Raw genomic sequence first — 21,928 nt, 5'->3', positions numbered from 1 at the left:
TCCTACCTCCAACTAGAGCAGCAGCCGTTTTTCAGAGTTGGAAGGTTACAGTTTAAGCTATAAAAACTGAGTGATATTGGTGTTGTATTTTGAAGAAACAAAAACAGAACCGCCTTAATGTGAGCCTGTGAGTTAACCAGAGTCTCAAAGTAATCCAGTCTGGTCTGCTCTCATAATAAGAAAGACATATAAGTGTTTTGGACGGGAGTTAAAGGTTAACAGTGATTGTAAACACAGGCTTTAGTTGTGATGGAATGATGGATTCTTTTAAAAACAGTTCTTTTATGTGAAGGGATGTGAACTGAATCTTAAGTGAGTGAACGACATTGAGAACAGGTTTCCATTATACTGTGAAGGTTTTCAACAGTTTCCTGATCTTTTTCAGTTTCACGTGTGGCATGTTCATAAACTGAAAACACATTATACACAAATAATACACTCTTTATGCTGTCTGTAAGTTTTTACTACAGTATGTACTACACCAATACACTGTACCTCAGCACACAAACACACACACACACACTGAGCTCATTCATTCCCTGCTCTGAGGATAGCGTGGACTCTTCAGGCAGGCTTGTGTTTGACTGTATTTACACTAGTAGCGTACTGTACAGTGTGGGGAGCTGCTAAATAAATATTTCATGTCATCCATGTCGGAACCCCCAGCCTTTCCCCTTGTCTAGTGCTAATTCACTTCTGTCCAAACTTGAGATCCAAAATACCTTAGTATGTGTGTCTCCAAGGCAGCTTCATGGTTATTATAGTCAAAGAGAAATGAGCAAATAACAAACTTAAACATATTCAATCTACCCAACAACTCTTCTTTCATTTCCTTGTCTCTCCCACCTCCATCTTCTTCCCCTCTCCCCGTTCCTCCTTCATTTCCCAACTCCACCCAGACAAGCCCTCCCCAGCTTACCCACTAATAGTAGAGTATCTCTCCTTTCCTCGATCTCCTGTCTCTCCCTTCTCCCTCCTCTACACTCTTCTAGGGCCTTGCCAGAAAACACAGGATGTCTAGAAGACTCCCAACTAACCATCCTCCATCTGGTTTATGGGGGAGACATGTGTAGCACATGGAGTGTTAACCTTCTCTGTCTCATGTGAGGGGTGAGGAGTTGGTCTGCCCTGTTGTCTCAGTGTTGAGTGCTTCGATTTGATCAGTGTAAACTGATCATAGAGCGGTACCCAGGGGCAATAAACACACACATACACACACATTCCCTCTGAGGTGTAAGTCCCAGCTTGACACCCAAAGGGCCCTGCAGACGGTAATTGTTTTAATGCCTTGTGTTATGAGGCAGAGGCTGGGTCAAGGAGGACAGGGTTGGAATCAGAGCCAGCAGAACGGCAGACGCCAACACAGAGGTAGAAAGAAGAGAGAGGCTGAAAGAATGAGACACTGTCCAGACCTTGCAGAATCACTTACTGAGATAACTGGTTTAGCTGTTAAATCAAAGAAATGGCTGAAGGGGAGAGGAAGCCCAAGTCAGGTGAGCTGGTACTTCAGATGTCATATTTTGAAACAGTTGCAGAAAATGGCACACCACTTCATTACAGACTCCAAGAGAAAATCGATGGAGCTTTATTAAGGTCAATTAACAGCTATATTTAAGATGATAAGGGTAATACTATGAAATGCCTGCTGAACCTCTTATGGGAGTTTGAGGCAGCTTGAGGCAGAAAACTGAAGTCATTGCACCACCAAGGTGTCATACACACTTCAAAGGGTTCAAATATCTAGTTTGGGAGCATAAAATAAATTACCGGAACAACATAGTGCACATATTTAACTAACAGTCAACCAATTAAATTAAAAGGACATGAGCGTGCTTGGTTATAGTGTACATCGCAAGAAAATTGAAATTCTAACATTATAATGCATGGCCAGGAGTGTCACATAATGGAGTGGTGATAGCAGGGCATTCGCACTCCAATTATCATAAATGAACACAAACATTTTTCTAATGTCAGTTTTTTCTAGTCCTCTCACATCAATTATGAAACATCTGGTCCTGTCTTCTAGTGTTCGGCAATGACTAAATATGCAAACTGGCCCTTTTAATACAGAGCTAATGTAAAGCTTTGCTAATGAGACATTCCTGTACATTGTGTGGTATGCTGCTCCAGACCACCAAATATTTGGTGAACATTCTAACAACTGCGATGTGATGCTCACATATTTGCTGGAAGCGGAAAGCCTTATTCTGTTCTGATTCTGCATAAGATCTACATAAAATGCAATATATGCAAAAACATACAAACCAAGTTTTATTATAAATCAGTTTATATCAAATTATTACTTATATATTTTACACAATATAAAATATTCAGTTCACACAAACTGTGGTTCTCGATTGAAAACCAGATTTAGGTCAAGGAACTGAGTTAGGTGGTGGGTGGGTATAGTGAGTTCAGACAGTGTGGAGAGAGGACACAGTTCAGACAGTGTGGAGAGAGGACACAGCTCAGACAGTGTACTTCTCCTCCCCCTGCCTCTGGGTCTTGTGGTAGTGTGTGTAGCTGCTGTAGAGCTCATTGAACACCTCTCGGACACCCATCTGCAAGGAGGATGACAGGAACTTGACGTCCCTCTCCACACACATATCCAGGATTCGATACACACCCTCCGTCAGATGGCTCTTTATGTCAGGCCTCAGGGTCACCTGAACAAACACACACAAAAAAGACAGAAATAATATTTTTACTTTTTACCCCACTGAATAGATCTACACGCTAGGAGAGGACCCAGTCTAACCAGTCCAACCATCTCTTTTCGACAGATTTACCCTTCGGTTTCAAAAGTGCCTGCTAATCTGTAACAAGACCCTAACACCTCTATCTAACAGCCTGTTCTAAGACAGTAGAGAGGGTATTACATTTTGAGCGGAGAATCTTAATCATGTGCAGAGCGTCAGATGGTGTATTTAGACCTTTCACTTTCTCTCCTTCTGCCTAGTTAAAGCAGGAATTCTTTATATATATTTTGCCACTTTCTAATTTTTTCGTTCAAAAAGGTGTGATTGGAGAGGTGTTGCGTTCAGGTCTGATTTTTATTACTGAAACTTCACCTGCCCCTACACAATGTAGATCTGTGAGAAGGCATGAAAGGGACTACTTTCAGTAATAAAACACAGCCCAACCCATCCCAGTCTGTCTGGGAGCGAGAGGAGAACAGAATGTCCTGCCAGGCAACTAGAGAATGGAGAGCCTCAACAGCAGCACCCAGCATCCAGCTCTCCTGAACAGCAGAGAGTTGCCAAATCACACACTGAGGTGATCTGTCACCTTGGCCTTGACCTACCTGTAGTCTGGAGCAAATGGAGGACTAGTTCACTTCTTTAAACTCAGCAATTATTCATCTGTCAAAGGCCCAATGCCAACATCGAATATTGGTCTACTAGAGTAAAAGGTCCTAGTCAAATTTTCAGTCAATCCTGCATTTCTACTAAAAGCTCCTAAGTCATCCATTCAGGGGGCTCTATGGAATAAGCTGACTGGAGCATGGCATCATCTAAAAAGACGTCAGATTGGCAGATTTACAGCTGGACCTGCAAGACCAGGCCTCTCTCGGTAAAACCGGAAATGGAGATCATGAGAGCACCACTGAAGAACAGCAGTACCGGAGGGTAAGAACAGCTTAACAATATTACTAACTGATTAACTATTGCATTCACTGACTATTCTGGTTTGAATCTAGCACTTTTCTCTTGATGTCCCCTTCTTTTCCATGTCACTCACTAATTTCTGTCTTTGACAGGAGCCACAGTGGCCAAACCAAATCAAACATCTCTGTCAGACCAGGAAGAGCTGGCCCAGCTGAGGGCCTGGGATTACTGAGGAAATGAAAAAGGGACGCTCTTCACTCCCTCCTCCAAATCCCACAATCCCAAAAGGCAGCAGGACTTTGCCTCAGCAGCTTGACATGCAGTCCCTCACTGGTTGGGGCTCGGCACAAACAAACACCACGGAATCAAACGATCACCGCACAATCCCTGAATTTCATTTACACATGTGTTTATTGAGGACAGATGCAGGAGAGCTAGGAAGAGAGGATGGATATATAAGGGAATTGTTAGTTTTACCATTAATGGTGAAGATTAGAGAAGATGCACTTAACTAGGGGTGGACACAGATGTTCCTAGGCTGTTCCTGTCAAACTTGCTTTCTCTCTCCCTCTCTTTCTCTCTCTCTCTCTCCCCCCCCCTCTCTCTCATATACAAACACAAGCTATGAAGTTCTTACCTTCTGCAGCTCGGTGACATACTGAGCTACAATGAAGGAGGACAGGAGGGTGAAGCCCTCTGCAGTGGTAGCGACGTGAGAGTACATCCTCTCCACCAGCCTGGCACACCGCAACAGCTCCTCCCCATCCCCCCCGCCACCTGGGGAGAAGGAGGAGGAGAGGGGGTGAAGACTGGAGCATAGACTCAGTCATGTGCATGTGTGTATGTATGGAGCTAATATTTAAACCATGGTTGCCAGTGCATGTAGACTATATGTGTACTATGTGTACTATATACTAGCATGGTATCAATGCTCAGTGTTAGTGTTTGTCCGTCCCACCTCGGTCTGACTCTCCCTTCTGTCTGCCTTCTTTTATAATGGATGCCACCAGACGATAGAATGCATTAAGGAAGATGGGAGCTGCCTTCAGCATCACCTTGACACACACAGTCAAAGAGGGAGAAACATTATCACCATATTTGGACATGAGAGAACTGCTCCAGAGGGGTGGGGTTATTTAAAACTCTGTTTGCCCTTTGGTTTCTTTATCCATCTCTCTCCATCCGTCCCTCCCTCCATCACATTTAACAGCACCAAGTTAAAGGTAAAACATCTCCCTCTATGGGATCTTTAGTACATTTGAAGTTTCAAAGGGTGTTGACTGAGAATATTCTGTCATCTGACTGTGAACACAGCTGGTACTGATGTAAGCTCTACTAGATGCCGTGTGTATTACCTGAGGGTGGCACTGAATGATAGCGAACAGTGTCTCATGGATGGCATGGAAGACATCATGGTACACTGGCAGGGGCAGCTGGTTCAGGGGGACAAATTCGATGGCACCCAGTACTATGGTCACATGATGGGGGTTGGAGAGGGACCCCTCTCCCCGACGTAGCAAGGCGGTTAGGGTGGTCAATACTGGCACAGTGAGGTCAGAAGTCAATGCCACATCTTTTCTGGACTCCTGAACTATGAACTGGAAAAGGGAAGAGAGGATTGTGGAGTGTAAGTAGACAGATTTGGCGGGGGAGTGGCAGAGGATAAAAATGAGAGCCGAAGAGATGGCATTAAAGAGGAGAGCAAAGGCAGCAGTAAACATTTATAAAACTAAATCATTCCCTTGCTAGCTGACACCCTCGTCCCCTGGGTCCCACCCATCCAGAGAAAAACAGAGGAGCAGGGAGAGGCAGCAAAGAGACTGGGCTGGGCCAGTCTAACAGCCCTGCTGCGGCTGCTAGGCCCAGTGGGCCTGCCTGGTAGATAGGAAACACATGCATCTATCCAGCGCAGACCTTGCCTCTGCCAAAACCTTGCTGCTGCCTGGAGATTATGTCCTTATACAGGCATGAAAGAGCAAGCGTCAATCAACATATAAAACAGGACACAGAAAATAAAACGTTATTAGTCTTACGTAGATGTGACATGGGCTAACGCCCCCTCCCATATGAACCCCTATGCTACAGATGAGATTGGAGTAGGTAATTTAACAGGTGAAAGCAATATAGTGATCATTTCAAAATATTGTGTCAGAGGGTGTGTTGAAATCAGTGCCACACTGCATTCTTCGGGAAGGTTCCACAGGTGCACAGGATATAGGAAACCCTGAGAGACCGGGTTCCCGACTGTCTGACAGCTTACCACCAGGGTGGAGATGAGCTGTGGGGTTAGGAGCCACAGAGCCCTACAGCAGGCCTCAGGGAGCTGGCAGCCACTCAGGAGCCTCGTGAGGATGACTGCTGACAGCACCTCCTGGAACACACACACACACAAAGTCAATCATCCGTCGACGGATTCTACCTTTGAAGTATCATCTTTTACGCCTTGGCAAACTGTTTTGATATGACAACTGTGGTAGGAGCAGTTAAAATAATATGAACATTATAATATTATAGTTTCAAACATAAAAAGTGATAAATGAGCTCATTTACACACTTCCGAGTTGTCATCTATAATGGATCCGTTCTTACCCTGTGTGCACCTGCACGGATATGGGCTGTGTCCAGTCCATCTTTGAGCAGCAGCAGGAGCAGATGGAAGCGTTCTGGTGTGCTCCTGGCCAGCAGGTGGTGTAGTAGCTCCTCCACTGGCTCATCCAACTCTGCCACCTCACAAACAGACAGCCACGAGGCTGAGGCAGCACCGATATGATCAGCAAAACAGTAACACGATTGTTCGTAATCATCTAGTACAATAATCCCACAAAATCTTTCGAAATGGAAATGGCTTTTAAGAGGGCCACGTACCTCCCAGGAGTTTGACGACTTTCTGAAGAACCTGAACAAATAGCTCATCCAGTTTGGCTGCTTTCCACCTCTCCATCGCACAGTAATACTGCCCCAGGAACTGGAGCGATGACACCAGGAAGTCCATTGGGCGAGGGGCAGGACAAAGCTCTCGGAGGATCTGCTGGCAGAAGCTGCTGTACATGGGCATGTGACTGAGGCTGACCTCTCTATTGCCCTCCTGTGGGCTGGTGGCCAGCTGGCTGCGGACCATTCCAGTCACCACGTCCACAAAGAAGGCCTGGCGCAACAGACTGCCTGTTTGGGCCTGCAAGCTTATTTGGACGGCGGAACCCAGCACCGCGTTGATCCTCTCCAGTAGCTGGCCTAACGTCTCGTCCAGTGGTTTGCTCTTCCCCATTGCAGAGGTCATTGCCTGGCCCATTGAGGTCAAGCAGGCCAGCAGCAGGTGAGAAGAAAACAGGCCCTTATTATCAGACTGAGCAGGAATGACTGTTGCTGACCTCACTGCCACCTCACTTTCCAACATAAAGGTGGTGAACTTCTCCAGGTTGAGACGGACGCTGCTCTTCCTATGGATGATCAGATGGATCAGAGACTGTATGAAGTCTTGCAGGGACCTGAGGAAGGCCAGCCAATCAGAGCTGTCCAGGGTCAGAAACAGTCCTTGGTTGCTATGGGAGAACATAGCCGTCATGGTTGCTTCTAGTAGGCTGCTGCCGTGGATGATCTTCAGAACACAATGGGAGTTCTTTCCCGCCAACAGAGTTCCCATTAGACTGAGCAGCTCTCCCAGCAACTGTACTATGGAAGTAGGGTTGACATCACAGCAAGGCTGCACTTGCTTCACTTTGAGGAAGAGCAACAGGAACAGCTCTGAGAAGTCTTCAGAGGACATCCCATCTGGGTTTAGAGTTCGAACAATCTGAAGTATAGTGAGAAGTTCTGCTGTGAGGGTTTCAGACAGAGACACAGAAGCATCGTCCTTACTGGGACACAGTAGATCCTGGGCGACAGCCTCAAGTCTCTTCTGAGGAGCACAGCATTCATCCATGGCATCTCGTTTCACTTGAGTGACAGATAAACTTTCTGTGTTTCCAGTAACTGCACCAGATACTTCACAGAAGGTCTTCAGTGGTGGACAGACAGATGCGGTGTCGGACGCTCCGAGGACTTTAACGATTCTTTGTGTGAGTGACCTGACGAGGGCGGAACAGAGTGTAGGTGTCTCCACCAATAGGGGGCTCTCTAGCAGCTGTCTGGAGATGAAAGGGATTGAGATGTGCTTCTCTGCTGTGTCGCCTGCTTGCGTGTCAAGCAGAGAGCTGAGAAGAACACAGGCCAAATGACTCACGTCACCCTCAGAGATGTAAGGAGCGAGGAGAGGCAGGTTAGAGGTCACCAAGTAGCAGTTTGCAACAGGGTAGCTGCTGGCATCTACACTGGTGATCTGGCCATCCCAGAGTGGCTTGTTAGACTCTGGCAGCTGATGGTCCTCTTTCCCCACGATGGACTGGGTGGCTTTGCAGAGGAGCTCAGAAGTGCTGGACTGGACCAGGAGCTCGTTCGATAAGAGGACTTTCTTCATATGCTGGATAGTGAGCAGTTTCAGTAGGATACGGCTCATAGGGGTGTGATTCTGGTCTGACAGGGAGAACCTGCCACTGTTTGTCACTATCACTTCTGAAAGAAGACTCGATATAGAGTCTAATGGGCCGGAGAGGTCTGGGTCTAGTTCTGAACCCGAAGATGTGTACCTACTACAGTGAATCTGGAAGAGAGTGTTCGCCTCCATCCAGGTGTACCTGAGGAGAAGGCCTGCCTCCTGGGTTTTCTCAACCCACAGCTCCCTTGCTGTGTGCTCTGGGACTTGTTCTAAAATGGCATTCACAACCTGTAGCATCTCCTCCATCACAGACTGGGTCTGTCTGACCGCCAGCATAGGACTGCTGCTGTCTAACGTCTTCACACTGAACAAGACAGAGAACAGCAACCCGCTAAGAGAGAAGAGTTTCAGCGCCATGTCTTCATTTTCCTCCAAGTCTGGGATGATGAAGGTCTGAATGCTCTCCAGGATCAGGCTGCAAACCTCCAAGCTCTGGCTCACAGGAGTGTCCAGCAGACAGGCAGCAAGGGCTTGATGTGTGGCTCTGGATAGGAGAGGAAGCCGGAGGTGGTCGACTGCAGGGCGGCACAGGACATTCAGCAGCTCTTGGAACAGCCGGGGTAGCTGGCGAAGCTTGGTATAGATCTGGAAGACGGCGGACACCAGGGACTCTCGGGCCTTCCTAACTCTGGAATCAAGGGATTCGGAGTCCACCCAGGCAATGGATAGCAGCTCATCCAAGTCTGGTTCTAGGATAAGGTGGTTGAGATTTAGTGTAGCCTTGAGGCAGCGATACCAGGCTGCAATCCCGGGTTGGGGCTGGTTTAACAACAGCTCAACCACCTTCCTGTAGAAGGTAAACTGGGCTTCTCCATGTTGGATCCTGTCTGAGGCGACATTGTAGATGTCTCCAGACTGACACAGGTTGAGTAGACTCTCCAATGCCAGCATGGCCAGACTCCAGTTGTCAGGCTGGAACACCTCAGTGACAGTCAGCTGGTCTGAGAGGTCAAAATCTAGTCCTGTGACCAGACGGGTCAGCACGAGGAAGCAGAGCATCTTCTCATTTCCACCTTTGCAATAGGCATCCAGAGAGAACCTGAAGAGCTGGGGAAGGGAGCTAGATTTGACAATGTAGTGGAGGTCCGGATCACAATAGCCCTCGGCACACAGCTTGGTGAGGATGGAGCTGACCGGTGAGAGAACGCCCTTGCCTGCTGGTCCTTTTTTACCGACTTTCCTAGTACCTTCTTTGGCTGGGGTTAGCTCTTCCTGATAGGCTGGAAGATGTTCAGGTGGGAAGAGGGCAGATTGCAAGATGGCGTCTATCTTGATCCGGATGTCCCTGCTCAGCTGTTGCCGCAATCGGAGGTCATCCTGGGGAGTCCAGGCTCGCGAGGTCAACAAGTGGCGGAGGAGGAGGAGAGGCTGCAGAAGATGGGATGACACGTGGGAGAAGATACGGGTGGGATTGCCCTGCTGCTTCTGGACCACCAGGTAGCTGCTTAACACCTGGAGAAGGACTTCAAACATCTGAGGAGACAGTTGCTCTGCGATTGGCTGAGGCTGGGGGACTGTGGAATCTGTCACTGGTTGATCCTGGGCCATCGGGGGCTCTGCTGCTGGTTGGTGGAGCCTGGAAGAGGCCAGGAAACAGTGCTTGGCCAGCAGGTCCACCAACAACTCATACTTGGTGGTGAAGGTGGCAGCAAGGACCGTGGAGGATAGAATGCTCTGGCAGCAGCTCAGCACAGTGGACACAGCCACAGGGGAAAGCCCTGTAGACACACCAGAGGTAAACTCCTGGATACGGTCAATAATAACCTGGCAAAAGATGGAAAGATAGGGTTCAGTCAAGAAATATTGAATAGGCACTTTTTGTAAAGCTCTCTCTCTTGGAAGTCGCTTTGGAAAAAAGTGTCTGCTAAAAAATGAATATATGTTAATAGCAAACTTCAATAGCATTGAAGTTCTAAGAGCTGAGTATATAATCAAGTAAATAATAAAACAGCCACTTACTTGTGCCAATGGCTGACGAATGCTGACAGTTTTCCCTTGGCTTATGACATGTTGTAGCCTCTTGCTGTGTAGAATGTTGTCCAGGTAGGTCCACAGGCCCTCCACTACTTCCAGTGGCAACTCTGCCTTCTTGTTATAGTAGCATGTCAGCGCATGACTCGTCCAATCAAACAGCACCTGCAACAATGTTGACACAGAACCATCCTAGACGAATAGTACTCAACGAACTCTTTCTTTATAGCCGAGCAACGGCTAAACGTTAACTCAAACGAACTATTGAGCGTCTTAACAGAATAAGGAGAATTCTTTATTTGAACGTTTGATAGAAAACAACAGCAACTGACCTGTTCCTTGTTAGGCAATACACATTGATTCGAGATCCATGCAAAGCGGGCAAGCTTCAGTTTGTCCTCCCAGGGAGTGCGGGGGTTCTTAAGTTTTGAGTATACACCCGAATATATGGCAGTCATAGCTGGAACCTGACCAGCTATAAAGAGGGAGTTGACTTGGTCAATAAGTAACATAGATAAGTCGGCTAGTCAATTATGCAGGCATTAGGTAACTTTTATTCAAATAGGCTGACGAATGATTGAGCGAAATTAGCAAATTAATGTGAGTATACTAATCTTAAATTTAAAATAAGTGATGAACATACTGCACACTTCTAGGTGCATGCTAAAGCTAGGCTAGTTTGAGCTAGCTTAGTCACTATCATGTTGCTATATGATCTAAAAACAGTGCCATGTGCTATAACTAAAGCCTTGACTAATAAAGCGTAGGCCAATGCTTTTATGGCAGTTAATTTAAGTGTTTTTATGCATTTCCTATGCTAAATACTTACAGTTTTCCTGTCTACACGTGTCGATCTGTTGTGGTTGACAGACACGCGTGAACTCTGAACTCCACCCTATCCGCTCCTTGTGCCAGACAAACATAATCGAGTGCTGAATTATAGCTATGATTGCATGTCCAAAACGTGTAGACTTCCTATCAAATCAGACAGATCAACTCTGTATGGCTCAATGAGCATTCATACTTGCGCCCTTATCCCCACTTTTGGTGTCCTGGCTAAAAAAAAAATTGCAGTATTGACTAGACTACATTTCTAAAACGCATGTATTTAATATTAGTTTCTGACATGCATCTCTTTCTTCCTTATTTGTAACCCCCAATTTAGTGGTTCGTGGTTATAGTTTATGTCAACAAACATCTCTGTTAAAACTTGCTTGGTGGAGAAACTGTATGGAACAGATGATTTCAGATGATGACAGTTTGTTTGGTTATGTCTAGCCACAAACTTTGCCTCTTGTGACACATCGGCCATTGATTTCACCGACGAGCAGTTAGATAAACGTTACAGTGAGACAGACAACCACAATGTTAGCTTGCTAGTTAGCCAGGTGGTTCTCCGGGGTGACCTTCGTCTCTGGTTCCAGGTCTTACTTCTCGCGGTGAAGGTTTGTTTTTTGGTGGTCTGTTTTTTGGTGGGTAGTGGGTTTGGCTGTCCTTGTTGCCTGGAGATTGCGTGTTTGGATGAGCTACTCCCACCCATTCACGAACAGATTGTTGTGACAGGGTGCTGCTAGCGCGTGATACGAGATAACTTGGCGTACTAACAAGCTCCCTGAACGTGACTGTCATGAACAGATAACATGTTAAACAACTGTCAAACTCGAACAATGTAGCTAACTAGCTTATCCTTCGTCGTTGGTGTTGTTTTCATAGCATTGGGAAGGATGGATGTGGACAAATTGTGCTCTCCTTGGATACATGGGTCGTCGTGGGTAACATGCAATCAGCACTAATCAGATTTGTTATCGAGCAGTAATTAGCTTGTTATATATCCGCTTGTAGTAGCCTGACAACAATGGTTCAAGGTATAACTGCTTATTAGTTATATATAAGCTATATACTGCTTGTCAGATTGAATTCACTTAAGCTGTTATTCGTTAGCAGCAGACTTCTTGTAGAATGATACTGCTTTTGCAGATGTCTAGATGTACAGGCGGGGTGCATCTACTGAAACGTAAGATTGTTCACTCCCGTGCGCACAGACTGTTTTGGATAGAGAACCATGTCATGAGGGGACAGAGAATCAAGCGAGATCTTTCAGCAGCGGAGACATTTTTGGAACCTGCGGCACGCCCCTCGCTCTCTCGGAGACACGTAGCCGCTCTTGTGCCGTGCTGGTTTCCACTTGGAGGGTTTTACGGTCCCTTGACCAAGAGCTCGTGGACGGCCACTCACTTGTGCGCCTCTTACAGTTCTTCAAGCAAGTCTAAACCAACAATTCAACATGGAGTGGACAATACATATGTTCCATCAACGGAGAAAAGGGAACCCCCCACCACCATACCATTCAAGGATGTCAGAAGGATAATGTCTCTTGCTCACCCAGAGCGCTGGAGACTGTCAGGTGTGACTACCTTTTCCAATATACACAGCACAGATGCATAGACAGGGACCACAAGTGTCTCTCTGGTCTCAGTGAGTCTGTGTTTCTTTGTTTATTGTTGTTTCTGTAACTCTGCCCCTCTTTAGCTGCGATTGGCTTCCTAGTGGTTTCTAGTTCGGTCACCATGTCAGCCCCCTTTTTCCTGGGCAAAGTGATAGACACCATCTACACCAGCAGCTCCGATGACTTCACTTCCTCCCTCACGTCCCTTTGCATCATGCTGTCTGGGGTCTTCCTGGCTGGGGGTGCCGCCAACGCCGCTCGGGTCTACTTTATGCAGGTCTCAGGTGAGGCAGGTTAAAGGAAAACATACAAGGTGGAACTGTGGTTCAGGTCAAGAGGTTACAAGGGTTGGGATTCACGTGAAAGCAGTGCAGGTCTAATTGTGTGTGCGTGTGCGTGTGACTGTCGCAGGGCAAAAGATCGTGAGGAACCTCCGGGTGTCCCTGTTCTCTTCCATCCTGAGACAGGAAGTAGGGTTCTTTGACAGGACGCGCACCGGCGAGCTTATCAACCGGCTGTCGGCAGACAGCACGTTGGTGGGCCGCTCCGTGACAGACAACCTCTCAGACGGCCTCCGTGCTGTGGCTCAAGCTGCTGCCGGGGTCAGCATGATGGTGAGTACACACACACACACCAGTGTGCACATCATCGGTGTACACATCAACAGCCAAGTCTTTTATCCAGGTCAGAGGTAAATGGTGGAAATTTAGTACACATGAAAGATTCCAGTGGCAGTGTCATTGGCTGTAGAAATATTATATTTTGGCTGTACTCTGTTGTGATGTCTGGGTTGGAACAAGGAAGCCAGGCTTTTTTTCCTCCAGGTGTGTCTTATTTATGGCATCTTATTGTCTTCTCTGCTGTTGCTAAACATAGCTATCTCAGTTGACAAACTGGCTGGACCAAAGTTCAGCCTGATGAAGAAACCAGGATGTCTCTGTAGTTCCTGGTAACAGATCATTCAGTAAATTCACTGTTGCGTGGTAGCAGTTGACATTGCCCATACTCAATTAAGTTACTTCCTGTTATAGCTATGTGGATGGTACCGTCATTCCTTAGTTACTGAAAGTAATCACAGTAATGACTAGTTTCTCAAATTGGAATTGTGTCTCAGTACACAGACACTTGCCTGTAAATAGGCCTTAAGCAGTATTACAGTATTCTTACAGATCTGGACTAGGTTTCAAGGTGAGATTTTCTAGTCTCACCCCCGTTCCTGTCTCACCCCCGTTCCTGTCTTCCTCCAGTTCTACGTGTCCCCCAGTCTTGCAGCGTTTGTGTTGATGATCGTCCCTCCCATGGCTGTTCTTGCAGTGGTCTATGGCAGATACCTGCGCTCCATCTCCAAACGCACACAAGACTCCCTGGCTGAGGCCACTCAGGTGAGACCAGACACACACACACACACACACTCATCCTCCACCCGCATGCCTTCTCCCATTGACTTGAATGGTGAGGTTCATCTTCTATGAGCTCCATTTTCTATACCCCAGCTGGCTGAGGAACGCATCAGTAACCTGCGGACAGTGCGTGCGTTTGGGAAGGAGCTAACTGAGGTGGAGAAGTACATGGAGAAGGCTGACTATGTTTTCCAGCTGGCCAAGAAAGAGGCTGTCTTGAAAGCAGGGTTCTTTGGAGTGGTGAGCATTCGGTGGTTCCGAACTGTGGTTCTGATTAGAAAAACCCCACAGAGATACAGTTTAAAGATTGTACCAATGGGAAACGCGTTCAGAATTGATAGCCCTAAATAACCCTAATTTCCCGACCTAGAACAGTTTAGATCGATCGAGAAACTGATACTGAATAATGAGGTAATTTCCTCTGAAAATGTGCCCAGTCCAGTTCACTTAATTCTGACGAAAGACGTCAACCACATGATTGTGAGATGGTGTGTGCGTTCTGTGCTTCTGCTTTCTGATCTGCGTTTGTGTGTGTATGCGTCTCACAGACGGGGTTAAGTGGAAACATCATTATACTGTCGGTGCTGTACAAGGGAGGCCTGCTGATGGCTAATGAACACATGACTGTGGGGGAGCTGTCCTCCTTCCTCATGTATGCCTTCTGGGTAGGCATCAGCATCGCAGGTAGACACCCAACAGGACAGCACACACACCACTCTGCACAACACTGAGTGTTTCAGGCCTGCGTGCAACAGTAAACCTGTAATTTGCCGCTGCTCAAGTCTTAGTTTGTGTGCACCTGTGATTGATTGGGCAGGCATGAGCTCATTCTACTCGGAGATGATGAAGGGGTTCGGAGCGGGGGCAAGGCTGTGGGAGCTAATGGACAGGAAGCCGGAGTTTCCCCTAAATGGTGAGCCAAGCACACACACGCACACGCAATACTTTAGTATTCACGCGATTGTCGTTACAAGGTTGAAATGTCTCTCCATCTCCAGAGGGGCTGATCTTGGCACCAGAGCAGCTGAGAGGCCAGCTGGAGTTCCAGAACGTCACCTTCTCCTACCCGACCCGCAAGGACGCGCCCATCTTCCAGGACCTGACCCTGTCTGTGCCAGCGGGCACAGTCATGGCTGTGGTGGGCCCCAGCGGCTCAGGGAAGTCAACCCTGGTCTCCCTGCTGCTGCGCCTCTACGACCCGGACTCAGGTAGGGGTCAGGGAGAGGGGGGGGGGCATGATGTAGGAAGGATGAGAAAGATGTGAATAATGTGTAGTTGAAAGAATAAGGGATGGAGAACAGATGGGAGGAGCAACCCTTTGGGTTCCTGATGATTGCTTGACATAGGGTTTTCATACGGAACATTTGAAGGAAATGTATGACCCGGGGTCGAATTGCAGCCTCAGTAAGACCGTCTGACTCATTCTCCTATTTTAGGTGTGATCACTATTGATGGGCGGGATGTACGGGATCTCAATCCTTATTGGCTGAGGAGTCACATTGGAACAGTCAGTCAGGTAAATGTGTACAGCTGTTCAATTGGAACCTTCCTATTTAGCTTTTGTAGTAAATTGGTGCCTATTTGTTCTTCCTTTCCCTGTTTCTCTATGAAGTCTCATCTTCACCATATGATGAAATCCCTTACTGCCTCTCTAATCTCACCCCATCTCCTCCTTCCTCCTCTGGCTCATCTTTCATTGTTCTCCTTTCCCCTTCTCTTTCCCCTATAGGAGCCAGTGCTGTTTTCCTGCTCTATTGCTGAGAACATTGCCTATGGAGCAATCGACTCCAGCACTGTGACAGCCCAGGAAATACGTCAAGCCGCTCGCATAGCCAACGCCTATGACTTTGTACAGGCTTTCCCAAAGGGCTTTGACACTGTCGTAGGAGAGAAGGGTGTGCTGCTGTCAGGTAAGTACAAGGAGACCACACCAGGCCTGGGTCAAGGTTTCCCAACCCACAATTACCGACCAATGACAAATGATTGTGTAAACCACTTTACTGTACCTTATACCTTCTCACTAATGTGTGGGTCTTATGAGCAGCAGAAAAGCGCTGTAATATTGCATCTTGTTGCGATTACTTGCAGGTGGTCAGAAACAGAGGATCGCCATAGCCAGGGCTTTGCTCAAGGTAACTGTTTTTAACAACACTGTCTGCACTATGCTTGTTTTTCTTTCAACCCGTCAAGGTTAATTTTAATTATATTTTTTATTTCATCATCTCAGAATCCCAAAATCCTTTTACTTGATGAAGCTACGAGGTAAGAGTATATACAATACAAACTTGTCACAAACTATCTGGTAATGACTGACCTATGATTATGTTAGCCAAAGTATATCTTAACCGATGTCCACTCCCCACCCAGTGCACTGGATGCAGAGAACGAGTTCCTGGTCCAGGATGCGTTGGAGCGCCTGATGGAGGGCCGGACAGTGCTGATCATTGCCCACCGTCTCTCCACCATTCAGAACGCCGATGCCGTGGCCGTGCTGGACCAACGACGTGTGGTGGAATGCGGCCAGCACGCCACGCTGCTAGGCAACCGACAGGGCCTGTTCCGCAAGCTGATGGAAAAGCAGGCCTTTCTGCAGGAGGGACAGAAGCAGGCGGTGCGGTGAGAGAGGAAGGGAGCCAGGGAGGGAAGGTATGGGGGGATGGAAAAGGGAGAAAATACAAGCTTTTAACAGAGGAAGGAAGAAATGTAGAGGTTGGTAGAAATACGAGGAAAAGGCCTTCCTGGAAGGCAGGGAGGGAGAGGAGAGAAGGAGGACCAGAAACACTGAAGTGGAGGAGCTTATGAGGACAATAGTGAAACCTTGTGCAACTATCAGAGCATCTATAATCAAGACTTGCTTTTTCAAACCAAATAACAGTCCTGACGGCATATAAATGGACATGACTGCAAAGTATATGTATTTATATATTTTCTGTTGAAAATTGAAATGTATTCCGTGTCATGTATCCACACTTGCCAACTCACACAACCTTACATGATTCCCTCACTATGGTTCTGTGTCTTATGTTAAATGATCAGCGACACACCCAAAAGATCAATCCCACACCAGCTGCTTGGTCCAAGTTGACAACCTTGTATATCTCAAATCAAGTATGACAGTGTGTTTATAATGTACTTTGGACCTTTATTCAGGTCACTGACTAACATTCGTTAACACAGAGCACTGATATTGTATCACTGATAATAGGCAGAATCTTTTATTGCAAGATTGTTTTTTTTGTGAGGGGTAATGTTGACAGGGTTAGTCTTGGTTCAACTGTGATGAGTTCATGTGCTTCATTCATTGTACTTAGGGCCATGTCACCATCACGACCAGACCACTGCCATACAGTAGCTTTGACTGGACTGGTAGAGTATATTGGTTTTGTGAAGGCTAAAATCCCAAATCATTAATCAAGCTGTTTATTGTGGTTTCTGTGTTTTTGTCTCATTTCTGCTGGATGATTTGACTCATGTATGTTTTGATAAAAAATATGCAGCTTGTGTGTGTACTCATATCAGTTAGTCAGGTCAGCTGTGATTGTAGCCTTGTGTGTTTCATACAACAGTTTACCATTAATTCATTGTGTTCGACATGATTTGTTGTTGAGCAGTACACCATCTCTACTTTGGAATACAATGGTGGTGTATCATCTTACCTGGAGACAGAGGATGTCTGTGACTATATTTTACTGTAGCAGAACAGGCCATTGTCTGTTCCCTGTGCTGAGACCTTTAACAACGAACCACCCAGTTGTCATGATTCTTCAGGTCATGTAACATGTCTCAATACTCATTCAATGGAGTTATACTGAAAGACTGTACACTGAAACATGAGTATTTTCTACAGGATCAACTTTAACCAGAGTTCACCATCCATAAAGTATATCACTATTGAGACCTAAATCACGTATGTGTGCAGGTTTGTGTATGAATGTTTCAGGAGACCTATATACAGATTTTCTATACAGAGAGCTCAAGGTAGCTTTTTTATGGTGTTAATAATGTATTCTATTCATATGAGATATTTTAATGATTTTTTGTGTTAAATTATTAGGTCTTAGTAAGAAATAAACCTATTTCCAAACACAAAACCAAGTGGCATGTGTATGTAATTTCATCCAGTTTTATGTTACTGTTGGAACAAACGATCACGAATTGTCAACAGGAATCCCACAGGTCAATACCTCAAACACACCAGCAGGGGGTGGACTTGTCACTTATTTCAAAGACTGAGGAGATCATTTGTGGCTTCGGTGATTGAGGCCAAGACAAATAGGTGACCAGAGGAATAAAAGTGTGGGGGGATCCTTAAGATAGTCGAGCAGAGGGTTTGTTGTTTTGTAGCAACATTTTCACTTGGTATTTAGGGGCCTAGGGATTCCATCCCTGACCACATCTTCAAAGAGTATGAATGTAGTAACAATTGCCAATGCGTCATGATACATACAAATACAAAAAAAATACATTATTTTGTACCACACGGCATGGTCTGATTATGAAACAGTTCCTCTTGTGCTGGAATGTATGAATGCACTTTGAGGTCGTACTATCAGATCGGATGCTGGAATGAGGAATCATAAGTTAACTCACCAGCATCTTTACATTCGACAGAACATCCTTCCATAGGCCTTAGGTACCACAAACTCTGAACAACAACATTTGGTTACAAAGTCCATAGCATATTTCCCCATTTCACAAACCTTTTTTCCGGCTATTAGCCTATAATATTTCATTTGGAAGTGCAGTGAGATTTCAGCAGAGGCACGCCATTACCAATTACATTTTGCACAACAAATCAGACTTTGCACAACAAATCAGACTTTGCACAGCAAATCTGACTAAAAAAGGGATGCTACCATTCTTAAAAATACCATGTGTGAATAACCAATTTCCTCATGGACGATGACAAAAAGCTATGCAGAAAATTTGTTTTGCTCCAGCGGTTTATCCATTGGGCGCCAGACTCGTAGTGGCCCATATTTGTGCTCTGTGTAGGGACGATGATCCTGCTTGTAAGACAGGATAGTGCCAAACGATCTCGGGGTCTCCATGTACGGGCCTGGCACAGCGGCCGGGAGTTGGAGCGACAGTTCCATATATGGAGCGCGCTCTCACTCCGAACAGAGAGCCGCTCAGCCTGCCTACGGAGTTCCCTTGCGCGCCCTCCAAGAACCTAATATGGATGACGACTGGGAAGAATTCCAACGGAATCCATCGACATTCTGAATGGTGGGTGAGAAGGTGAGTATATAAGGGTTGAGGGGTGAAGGTGCTACTGTAGCTGGATCCAGCAGCAGTTGCGTTTGGCACTCTGAGCTTTCTCTAAAACAGACTCCACCAAGGTAAGACACGTGGACTAGATCAAGACAGCATGACTGGAGTGGCGCCACCGATCACCGGATTGTTTTGTTGACACTTGGTCACAGATGATCGTGTCATATTGTCACCTGAAGGATTAATAGGCATTGGCATGGCAAAAGAATAATCAAAAGGAATAGGATATGGTTTGAGATTAATTTACACAAATACTAAATGTTAGATCTACATTGATAGGCAGCTGACCTGATTTATAATGCATTTGTGACTTTGAGTTTGTGTTTATGCCTGTTGTATAAGGATATGGCCAAAGACAAAACAAACATTTAGTATTGAATAGTTTTATTGTGAAAAGTTGCATTGTTATCTCATCATGTAACCTTGAGAGGGTGATCTGAAAGGGTCCTGTTCGTGCAAAAATGTATAGTGTATCAATTTATCTTCTATCTTCTCTCTTTCTTAATTTGCTGTTACCGTTTTATCAAGCCACAGATTTCATGAATCTTTATGAAATCGTAATTATGTTGCTCAGAGGCGTGCGTTTGTGTTTGACAAAGTTCCGTTATGCGTGAGCCCTGTGATATTTTACATATTTATTTTGTTGCCCATTCAGTAATCAGGATGTGTGACGACGACGAGACTACCGCCCTTGTGTGCGACAACGGCTCCGGCCTGGTCAAGGCTGGCTTTGCCGGTGATGACGCTCCCAGGGCTGTCTTTCCCTCCATCGTTGGTCGCCCTCGTCACCAGGTACAACTCAACACTCGGGGCTGTTAAAGAGCACACTGTCAGCCACTATCGCATCCTTTTCCAGACTAACATGATTTTTTCTGTTTCCTCCAGGGTGTCATGGTTGGTATGGGTCAGAAGGATTCCTACGTAGGAGACGAGGCTCAGAGCAAGAGGGGTATCCTGACCCTGAAGTACCCTATCGAGCACGGTATTATTACCAACTGGGACGACATGGAGAAGATCTGGCATCACACCTTCTACAATGAGCTGAGAGTGGCCCCCGAGGAGCACCCCACCCTGCTGACTGAGGCCCCCCTGAACCCCAAGGCTAACCGTGAGAAGATGACCCAGATCATGTTTGAGACCTTCAACGTCCCCGCCATGTATGTGGCCATCCAGGCTGTGCTGTCCCTGTACGCCTCCGGTCGTACCACTGGTAAGAATACGCCTTTTTACACATTTGCATCATGAACCAATAAACTCCCTTCATACTGTCCTGCTACTAACACTTGACGCTCTCAATTGCGTTCCAGGTATTGTGCTGGACTCCGGTGATGGTGTGACCCACAACGTCCCCATCTATGAGGGTTACGCTCTGCCCCACGCCATCATGCGCCTGGACCTGGCTGGTCGTGACTTGACCGACTACCTCATGAAGATCCTGACTGAGCGTGGCTACTCCTTTGTCACAACCGGTGAGACTCTTTTACCCTACTTTTACGCATCATCTTAACAATCCAGTAGCTTATGTAGCACCCCATTCCTGCCCCAATCTGTCAAAGTCTACTTTACTCACAAGGTGCGGGTAATGTGCATAACTGGATTGTCTGCTGAACGGTCTGACCAATTATACAATACTTGTCATTTCCAGCCGAGCGTGAGATCGTGCGTGACATCAAGGAGAAGCTGTGCTATGTGGCTCTGGACTTCGAGAACGAGATGGCCACCGCTGCCTCATCCTCCTCTTTGGAGAAGAGCTACGAGCTGCCCGACGGTCAGGTCATCACCATCGGTAACGAGCGTTTCCGTTGCCCCGAGACCCTGTTCCAGCCATCCTTTATTGGTGCGTAACATATATTTATTTAATAACAAAAAATGGTTGTAGTTCAGTGTGTGAAGATTCTAATTGCTGTGCATCGCCTCAACAGGTATGGAGTCTGCCGGTATTCACGAGACTGCCTACAACAGCATCATGAAGTGCGACATTGACATCCGTAAGGACCTGTACGCTAACAATGTGCTGTCTGGTGGTACCACCATGTACCCTGGTATTGCTGACCGTATGCAGAAGGAGATCACAGCCCTGGCCCCTAGCACCATGAAGATCAAGGTGAACAAACACACAATTCCCAAATCTTACAAGTCGATTATAACTTTGAATTAAATGTCCTGGTTACTTACACGCATTCTCCCGTCGTATTTGTTCAGATCATTGCCCCACCTGAGAGGAAGTACTCCGTCTGGATCGGAGGCTCCATCCTGGCCTCTCTGTCCACCTTCCAGCAGATGTGGATCAGCAAGCAGGAGTATGATGAGGCAGGCCCATCCATCGTCCACAGGAAGTGCTTCTAAATGCACAACCCTCCTCTTCCTCATCTGCAACGATATATGCGTCTGCTTATTCGGGCTCAAGCAGAGAAACAGCGACACATTGTTGTCATATGGACAGTTTAGGCACGTTATTTTCAAACACCTCCGTTACACGGAGGAAATGCTGCAACTGTGAACCAACACAACCAAAGAAGAACAAGACATGCCATGTTTTCTAACATGCGAATGTATATGTATATAAATTTTAATTTATTAAAAGTCCATTATTTGGTATTTTTTACAGTGGTCTTGTCAGTTTTATGATTCGAGAAAATATGAGATAACAGAGCGTATTGTCTCGAGTCTGTCTGTGTCGCTTGTGAGAGAGGTGGGA

At 46.4% G+C, this 21,928-nt stretch overlaps 3 protein-coding genes across 4 annotated transcripts; 2 read left to right on the top strand and 1 right to left on the bottom strand.

Annotated features, from left to right (window-relative positions):
* Positions 1-2,258: 2,258 nt before the first annotated feature.
* Positions 2,259-11,010, bottom strand: urb2 (URB2 ribosome biogenesis homolog). The gene is made up of 10 exons (XM_047029890.1): positions 10,940-11,010; positions 10,443-10,585; positions 10,099-10,275; positions 6,474-9,903; positions 6,198-6,358; positions 5,869-5,979; positions 4,964-5,206; positions 4,567-4,663; positions 4,246-4,385; positions 2,259-2,666 (listed from the first exon to the last, which is right to left on the bottom strand). Exons 2-10 carry the CDS (start codon positions 10,566-10,568, stop codon positions 2,469-2,471), a joined length of 4,683 nt encoding a protein of 1,560 aa, XP_046885846.1. The 5' UTR covers positions 10,569-10,585; positions 10,940-11,010; the 3' UTR covers positions 2,259-2,468.
* A 396-nt stretch (positions 11,011-11,406) lies between these two features.
* On the top strand, positions 11,407-18,039 carry abcb10 (ATP-binding cassette, sub-family B (MDR/TAP), member 10). Its single transcript, XM_047030192.1, has 13 exons — positions 11,407-12,514; positions 12,640-12,840; positions 12,968-13,170; positions 13,804-13,938; positions 14,050-14,196; positions 14,505-14,640; positions 14,774-14,869; positions 14,955-15,164; positions 15,393-15,472; positions 15,686-15,866; positions 16,045-16,088; positions 16,184-16,218; positions 16,324-18,039. Exons 1-13 carry the CDS (start codon positions 12,070-12,072, stop codon positions 16,574-16,576), a joined length of 2,166 nt encoding a protein of 721 aa, XP_046886148.1. The 5' UTR covers positions 11,407-12,069; the 3' UTR covers positions 16,577-18,039.
* A 1,164-nt stretch (positions 18,040-19,203) lies between these two features.
* acta1b (actin alpha 1, skeletal muscle b) lies at positions 19,204-21,887 on the top strand. Of its 2 annotated transcripts, none has more exons than XM_047030195.1 (7): positions 19,204-19,298; positions 19,886-20,022; positions 20,116-20,440; positions 20,538-20,685; positions 20,907-21,067; positions 21,153-21,334; positions 21,433-21,887. In XM_047030195.1, the coding sequence occupies exons 2-7, from the start codon at positions 19,894-19,896 to the stop codon at positions 21,574-21,576; spliced, it is 1,089 nt and encodes a 362-aa protein (XP_046886151.1). In that variant the 5' UTR covers positions 19,204-19,298; positions 19,886-19,893; the 3' UTR covers positions 21,577-21,887. The 2 variants fall into 2 exon arrangements, with proteins under 2 accessions (XP_046886151.1, XP_046886149.1); XM_047030193.1 differs by having other exon boundaries at positions 20,538-20,699; positions 20,876-21,067.
* Positions 21,888-21,928: the final 41 nt, after the last annotated feature.

This window comes from Hypomesus transpacificus, chromosome 11 (genome assembly GCF_021917145.1).
Source record: "Hypomesus transpacificus isolate Combined female chromosome 11, fHypTra1, whole genome shotgun sequence".
NCBI classification, from domain to species: Eukaryota; Metazoa; Chordata; class Actinopteri; order Osmeriformes; family Osmeridae; genus Hypomesus; species Hypomesus transpacificus.
This window is presented reverse-complemented; position numbering and strand designations above follow the sequence as displayed.

Bases quoted from the DNA above. Each gene is read 5' to 3' on its own strand.
- urb2 (XM_047029890.1), bottom strand. From the start codon at position 10,568: ATGACTGCCATATATTCGGGTGTATACTCAAAACTTAAGAACCCCCGC. The intron at 9,904-10,098 runs GTAAGTGGCTGT...ATCTTTTGCCAG, and splicing joins TTCGTCAGCCATTGGCACAA to GTTATTATTGACCGTATCCA. The intron at 4,386-4,566 runs GTGGGACGGACA...CCTTCTCCCCAG, and splicing joins GAAGGGAGAGTCAGACCGAG to GTGGCGGGGGGGATGGGGAG.
- abcb10 (XM_047030192.1), top strand. From the start codon at position 12,070: ATGATACTGCTTTTGCAGATGTCTAGATGTACAGGCGGGGTGCATCTA. The intron at 14,641-14,773 runs GTAGACACCCAA...TTGATTGGGCAG, and splicing joins GGTAGGCATCAGCATCGCAG to GCATGAGCTCATTCTACTCG. The intron at 15,165-15,392 runs GTAGGGGTCAGG...CTCCTATTTTAG, and splicing joins CCTCTACGACCCGGACTCAG to GTGTGATCACTATTGATGGG.
- acta1b (XM_047030193.1), top strand. From the start codon at position 19,894: ATGTGTGACGACGACGAGACTACCGCCCTTGTGTGCGACAACGGCTCC. The intron at 20,023-20,115 runs GTACAACTCAAC...TGTTTCCTCCAG, and splicing joins TTGGTCGCCCTCGTCACCAG to GGTGTCATGGTTGGTATGGG. The intron at 21,335-21,432 runs GTGAACAAACAC...GTATTTGTTCAG, and splicing joins CTAGCACCATGAAGATCAAG to ATCATTGCCCCACCTGAGAG.